The sequence below is a fragment of the Cynara cardunculus genome (genome assembly GCF_001531365.2).
Source record: "Cynara cardunculus var. scolymus isolate 2C chromosome LG 17, CcrdV1, whole genome shotgun sequence".
NCBI lineage: Eukaryota > Viridiplantae > Streptophyta > Magnoliopsida > Asterales > Asteraceae > Cynara > Cynara cardunculus.
Window position 1 is genome coordinate 1,325,301 of NC_037544.1, and position 7,379 is coordinate 1,332,679.

The following is a 7,379-nucleotide window of genomic DNA, read 5'->3' on the forward strand; positions in this document are numbered from 1 at the left end:
ATAATATATAATATATTTATAGATATGTAATATATATATATTTATATATATATATAATAATAAATATAATATAATGATTGAGTTTGAGATTTGATGGATGTTAAAAGCAATTTCAAATCCGATGCATTCAACACCCCATCAAGGGTGGCATTAGCACTCCCCTTTTTGACCATCACTAATCAGGCGTTTCTCGTTATCACCGGATGACGACGGGAGCCACCGGCGGCCATGGATGTAACATGAACCTAAAACTTCTCAGGTTATTTTTCTTTTCCATCTTTACTCACACCAATTCGTTAACTAAAACTGATCATTATATGGTGATTTTGCATTTATTGAATCAAGCCCTAATCGAACTCTGCTCATTGCCATAATATGATCCAGATGAGATCTAGAAACCGAATACAGCTAATCACAGTTAATAAACAAGTCTAATCAATATCTCAAAACAATATATTCTTCTTTAATTTACAAATCCCTTTCTAAACCGTCGTGGTTTACCGCCGGCAAGCTCAGTTTCCGCCTTGAATTTTGACGAGATTAGAGTACGCTCCACCGCGTACGGTGAGCAGATCGGAATGTGAACCTTGCTCCGCCACCTTCCCATCTTGAATCACGGCGATGGAATCGGATCTTTTTATGGTGGTGAGACGGTGAGCCACCACGATACATGTCCTTCCGTTCATCATCTTCTCTAGCGCTTCTTGAACCAGGCTCTCGGAGACTGTATCGAGAGCACTGGTTGCCTCGTCGAGCAATAGGATGCTTGGGTTCTTGAGCATGGCTCGGGCCAATGCGATTCTTTGTTTCTGACCTCCGGAAAGCTGCACCCCCCTTTCTCCACAGTATGTTTCATAACCATCTTTCATTCCACTGCCGAACACAAGTTATATCAGGTTAGATCAGTACCAAATAAACTTGGCTTTTTGTATAAAACTTTCTGAGAAACGTACTAAATAAGCCACTTTCTATATCATTAAGTCACTACCATACATTCATGTATACCTTACCGAATAAGTTGCGAGTCTCATTAAGCTGCTAACAACCATGCCCTTATTGTTCTAGAATAACTAATATGACACTTTATTTCAAAAGTGTTAAGTTAAAAAACTTGTTAGGATGTCCAAAAACGTCTTATCAACTTATCGTAATACATTTACAGAGGACGCATATGGTTTTATAAACTTAAGTCCTGTAAAGAAGTCTATTAGGACATTTAGACATCTTTGGCGTCATATCAAAACTAATTTTGTTGGAGTGGCCTATGGTGTTAAAATACGTGGAACTCATTGAATCTTTCTCCAAAAGAGCCCTTACGAAGGTTCCTACACATATATGTAGACTTGGGATCACGTGAGACCAGCCTGTTTTCATAAGACCCGTGAGACCAACTTTTTACACTTGAAACTTCACAGCAAAATGCTGTGAAGTGAAGGTAACCTTCACAGTGTTTTTGCTGTGAAGGTTCGACTTTTTTAAACCTTCACAGTGTTTTTGTTGTGAAGTTTCAAGTGTAAAAATGTGGTCTCACGGGTCTCACGAAAACAGCATGGTCTCACGTGAACCCAACCCCATATATGTATGTATGTATATATGTATAGACCTGGGATCATGTGAGACCAATCTGTTTTCATAAGACGTGTGAGACCATAAAGTTACATTAAACCTTCACAACAAAACATTGTGAAGGTAGAAAAAACACAGAACTTTCACAGCTCCAATATGATTTTAGGTCTTCACATCTGGTCTCACGGGTCTTACGGAAACAGGTTAGTCTCACAAGAACGTGATCATATATATATATATATATATATATATCTTGAAAAAAGGAGCAAATATCATGAATTTTAATACCTTATGAACTCGTGAGCATTTGCAAGCATCGCAGCCTTCCTGATCTCGGATTCTTTAGCACCTGGTTTCCCGTAGCCAATGTTTTCATGGATGGTTCCTGCAAAAAGAGTTGGCTCTTGACTCACTAACGCGATATGCGATCTCAAAGCTCGCAAGTTATAGTCTTTTATATCTCGTTCATCGATAAACACCGCCCCTTTCAACGGATCGTAAAACCTCTCGATCAGCCCAATGATGGTCGATTTACCCGACCCACTCGGACCAACAAGCGCCACTGATGTTCCTTGCCGTATTTTGAGGTTTAGTCCTTTGAAAACCATCTGGTCTGGTCTTGACGGATAAGCGAAAAACACGTTTTTAAGCTCTACACGACCCCGTAACGTCCCTTTGATTGAATCACGACCCCATGAAGTATCGGGATCGATTTCGGTATTCTTGTCGAGAATCGCGAATACAGAACCGACCGCGTTGCTTCCTCTCGAGATATCTTTAGTCATGCTTCCTGCATCGGCTATTGTGTATGCGGTGAATAGCAAAACCAGAAAAGCTTGAAAAAGCTTTTCTGGTGCTATTGACCCTTGGGTCAATAGTCGGCCGCCGTACCAATATGCCAAGGCCGTTGAAGCTGCCGCTAGAAACTGCGAGCTAAACAGGCCAATGCCGGAAAAGTACGACTGTCGGATACTCTCCTTTCTCGGACCTTCTAATGTATCCTTAAAGAGTCCAACTATCCGTTTTTGAGACGAGAATGCCGTTATCGTTCTATGGTTAATGACGGCTTCACTCGCGAGCTGACTTCCTTCTTTTTGGGCTTTTTGCGTTTTTTCGGACAAACTCTTCATTAAAGCGCTTCTAGCGTAGAAGCTTCCAATGAGGAGCGGTTGTGCCGCCATCAACACGAGGGCTAGCCGCCACGAGAGTACTAGTCCTAGTACATAAGCGAACACAGCCCCAAAAAACGCTTGAGTTAGCAGCGATAGGCGGTCTCCAACAAGGGATCGTACCATGTTGGCTTCGGTTGACAGACGTGCGCAGATAGCCGCACTCGTGTTCTCATCTTGATCGTACCATCCGATCTCGAAAGTCAAGAGCTTTTCAAGTAGTTTCTCCCGTATTCTCGTGGTTAACTTTTCTCCCATCACCGCGAAGTTATAGTGTTGGATGACACTAGCGAAGAAGTTAAAAACCCCGAGCCCTAAGAAGACGAACGAGTAAATTCTTGCATGGCTCACGATCGTAGATTTGTCGGTCCGGAAGTAGACGTTAATCAAGCCACCTACACAGTATGCGTTGATGGGTTGTACTGCACCCGAGCCGATAGCTCCTATGCATCCCGATAAGGCTTTCCCCCACTCGGGTGCATTCATTTTCAATAACCGTAACTGGGAAGGAGCTTGGCGAGATGGTTTATTTAAATAATCGTCATCATCGCTTTCGTAAGAAGCGTCAAATTGGACCGAGTACGGTGCACTTAGGGAGAACGCTGGGCTAAATGGGTTCAGTGACGGTGTGCCCGGTGCACTTGATCTTGCACTCACTGGACTCGGTGCGACCATCGGTCTATGGCGACTAGTGTGATTACTAGATCGCTCGATGACTTCATTTTGTGGGTCCGATTGCTGTAACCACACCATTTTGAAGTAATCCCCGCCATTCTTTTGCATTAGGTGATCGTGTGTACCCGATTCAACGACCTTCCCTGACTGAAGAACGTAAATCAGGTTAGCGCGTCGAATTGTTGAGAGGCGATGTGCGATTACAATAGTGGTCCTCCCGACTGAGGCTTGATCTATGGCCTCTTGCACGACTTGTTCGGATAGCGAGTCGAGCGCACTTGTAGCTTCATCAAGGAGCAAAATCTTCGGATCTCTTATCAAAGCACGAGCGATTGCAATTCGCTGCTTTTGCCCGCCCGATAGTTGAAATCCAAATTGCCCGACCTGTAAAAACAAGTAACGCAAGATTATTAACATAACTTCCATTTTACCGGAACCAACCCTATATATTTAGAGAGAGAAGTTCAGAGGAAAACCCCAAAAAATGAAAAACTGAGAAACACCCTGATAATAATTTATTTGTACGGTATGCACTACATACAAGTAATTGAAGATGTTTTTTGGATTCTATGCACGTGTGTATATCGTACAGATTATTTGTATGCACATATGCATACCCGTACGCAGATGAATAGATTCTAAGATGTTTATTAGTTTTTTCATTTTTTACGGTTTTCCCAGAACGTTCCTAAATATAATATGTAAATATTTAAGAATCGACTTTTGAGGTCAAACAATTATTGAAAACATTGATTTAACCGGACAACTGAGAACCGTAAATATTTTGAGAACCAGAAGAAAACCAACTATTCATGATGAATATCTTGAATGACGAAAGTCACGATATTTCTTGATGAATAATATTATATGGTTATTCATTATGAATAACTTATGAAATCATTGGTTCGAGGTTCTCAAAATATTCACCGTTCTCGTTTAAAACCGGTTCGATCGACTTACATTCGTTTCGTACCCATCGGGCAACTTAGCAATGAATTCATGTGCATTTGCACCTTTGGCAGCTGCAACAACATCATCCATGGAAGCTCCTTCTTTCCCAAACAATATGTTCTCTCTGATAGATGTTGCAAAGAGAATTGGCTCTTGATTAACCAGACCCATTTGGGATCTTAACCATTTGAGATGAAGTTTCTTGATCTTGTATCCATCCAAGAAGATTTCACCTTCGATCGGATCATAAAACCGTTGGATTAGCGCGACAATGGTTGATTTGCCCGAACCACTTCCTCCAACCAAACCCACGGTCTTACCGGCTGGTACGCTTAGGTTCAACCCCTGTAGAATTGTGGTGTCGGGTCTCGATGGGTAGCTAAAGTAGATACCTTTGAACTCAATTTCACCTCTTACGTACGACAACGCCTTTCCTTTCTTGTCTTCGGAGTCTATTGTCGGGTTTCTGTTGATCATCTCGTTGATTCGAGTAGCAGCTCCTTGCGACTCCGTAATGGCGGTGAGATTTGGAAGCGTCGTCAAGATATTCCTGTAAGATTCAAAAGACTCCTGAGATCTACGCTCCGAAACTATCACTACAACAAAATCGGGTTTATAGGATACTCCCAAATTCTAAGTGTCCTAATAGACCTCTTTATAGGACTTAGTTTATAGGACCAAAAAAATAAAGTGTTTTATCTAAAGGCGTTGTAATAAGTTTATATGATGTTTTTTGACGTCGTAATAAGTTTTTTAGGACACTTTTAATATAAAGTGTCTCATTCTCAACTTTATAGGACACTTTCTTGGTCCTATAAATTAGCCATTTTGTAGGACAATTTTGAGTAATGTCCTATAAACTCGTCTTTTTATAAGACACTTGTGTTTATAAAATATTTTTTTTCCAACAATATCCTATAAAATGACTAATATGACACTTTATTTAAAAAGTGTCCTACAAAAAACTTGTTGAAACAATTACAAACGTCCTATAAACCTATTGTAGCACTTTTAGATATGACGTTTTATATCATAAAAACCCGATTTTGTTGCGGTGATTAGAACGGGGTGTCCTAAAGACCCATTTTGTTGTAACGATACCCATACGAGAACAAAAGAAAAAAACTTACAATCCTCCCATAAGCACATTGAATCCGGCTACGAAAACATCCCCACCCTTTTCACCATGTTTGCTAACAAGAAGCGATCCGACCCAAGCCTGAAAAGCCCAACTAACGTAGATCGTTCCCATGCTTCCAAGCATCAATCCTCGAGCGAGACCTTGCTTTATTCCTAGTTCCGTGGTCGTTTTAAGCGCTTTGCTGAACTTATCGATCGTTTGACTCTCTCCGACATACGAATACACGGTTCTTATGGAGGAAATCGCTTGTTCTGCAATACTACCCGCGGCACCATATGATGCAACCATTGCCATTGCTACGTCCATCATGTGCTTACCGAATCCAAGGGCCGGAACAAGGAAGACGACGGAGAAGGGCAGCGCTGCCAACGTAAGTCGCCACGATAGCGTAAACGCGAATATGTGGCAAAAGAAGAAGGATGACATGTAGGCAAGACAATTTGGTATCTGTGTTTAGAAATGAATTATACTCTGGTTAGACCAGGCAAGAGGTTGCAACATATATAGAGGAGAAATAGACTATGTCTGTTTAGCTTATGTAAGATTCCAATACGACGCTTTATTTTAAAAGTGCCTTAAAATTTTGTAAGACGCCCAAAAAACGTCTTATAAACCTATTGCAACATTTTTAGATAGAACACTTTATTGTTTGGTCCTATAAACTTATGACATATAAAACAGTATATTAGAACATTTAGATAATTTTGACGTCCTATAAACCCAATTTTGTTGTAGTGTTAGATTAGTCTCTAAAAAGAGTAATTGATGAGAGAGAGAGAGAGAGAGAGAGAGGAGGTTTTAACTTTTAGAGTATATAAAGAATAAAAGAACAGTGTCTAACAGATGTGGGACCCCTGATACTGAATACTTGTTTATGTATCAACGAAATTAAAAAGGAGTAATAGGTTAGCGAAGACGAAAACCTTCTCGCCGATGGTGACTTGGATTGTGTTGGAATCAGCGGAGATGGTCGAAACAACTTGGTACGTTGTGGAGGATCCCGCTTCTTGGGTATCGAAGAAACCAACGTCTTGTTTAAGGACGGATTTCAGATACTCCAATCTCATTCTAGAAGTTTGTCTCTCGGCCGTCCTAGCCCAACAAAGTCCTTCTGCAATCACAAAAAGTGAAATTACTGTTAGAATATGTGGAACCCCTTTTATATTCTCTATAAAAAAAAGCCCTTGTGGAGATTACAGGTTTGATGATGGTTTTGTCTAGCTGATATGAGTATCCAACACATTAACGATATAAATCCTTAAAACACGAAACTCTTTGACGAAATCAACTTACCAACAAAAGCCGATACTCCGACTAATATTGCAACATAGAGCAACCGGAGAGAATACTGAAACCGAAAGAAAGACTTCTATCAAGAAGGACACAAGAAATGCTACGAAAACACGAAGAAATGAAGTGACGGAATCATCAATTACCTTATCGACAAGGGAATTAGAGATGACGGCATTCGGATTCCCGTACTCGTTAATGACATCGCTAAGAACGTACATCATTAACGGAATCTGCAACCCATCTCCGATGCTCCCTAACGTCCCCCAAAACATTAGAAACTTGTCGTACCTCTCGGCATACCTAAACATTCCGTCCTTTTTATCTTTACCAGTCTCCTCCATGATCTCCTATTCCGATTCCGCCTTCTACCGGAATGAGTGAGTTAATACAAAGGTTGAGTCGTAACACTTGGATGTTAAATAACCAAATGTCACTTGCTTATGCAGGATGGCATCTTTGATTCCGTCCTCTTTTAAGTGAAATTTACAGAAGAAGTTAAAACCGGCCAACGGTTGAATTGGTTCTTGGCAATTGGAATCAATAATTCCGGCCACCATCGTCGATTGCTACGTATCTATTTTCTT

At 40.8% G+C, this 7,379-nt stretch overlaps 1 protein-coding gene across 1 annotated transcript; it reads right to left on the bottom strand.

The window, feature by feature from the left end:
- Positions 1-392: 392 nt before the first annotated feature.
- Positions 393-7,136, bottom strand: LOC112501202 (putative multidrug resistance protein). The gene is made up of 7 exons (XM_025104890.1): positions 6,939-7,136; positions 6,796-6,850; positions 6,426-6,613; positions 5,492-5,949; positions 4,371-4,911; positions 1,855-3,794; positions 393-873 (listed from the first exon to the last, which is right to left on the bottom strand). The coding sequence occupies exons 1-7, from the start codon at positions 7,134-7,136 to the stop codon at positions 513-515; spliced, it is 3,741 nt and encodes a 1,246-aa protein (XP_024960658.1). The 3' UTR covers positions 393-512.
- Positions 7,137-7,379: the final 243 nt, after the last annotated feature.

What these genes read in the sequence shown, in the direction of transcription:
- LOC112501202 (XM_025104890.1), bottom strand. Translation starts at nt 7,136, where the DNA reads ATGGAGGAGACTGGTAAAGATAAAAAGGACGGAATGTTTAGGTATGCC. An exon ending in AAGTCACCATCGGCGAGAAG is followed by an intron (nt 5,950 to 6,425) that starts GTTTTCGTCTTC and finishes TTCTAAACACAG; the next exon opens with ATACCAAATTGTCTTGCCTA. An exon ending in AATGTGCTTATGGGAGGATT is followed by an intron (nt 4,912 to 5,491) that starts GTAAGTTTTTTT and finishes TGAATCTTACAG; the next exon opens with GAATATCTTGACGACGCTTC.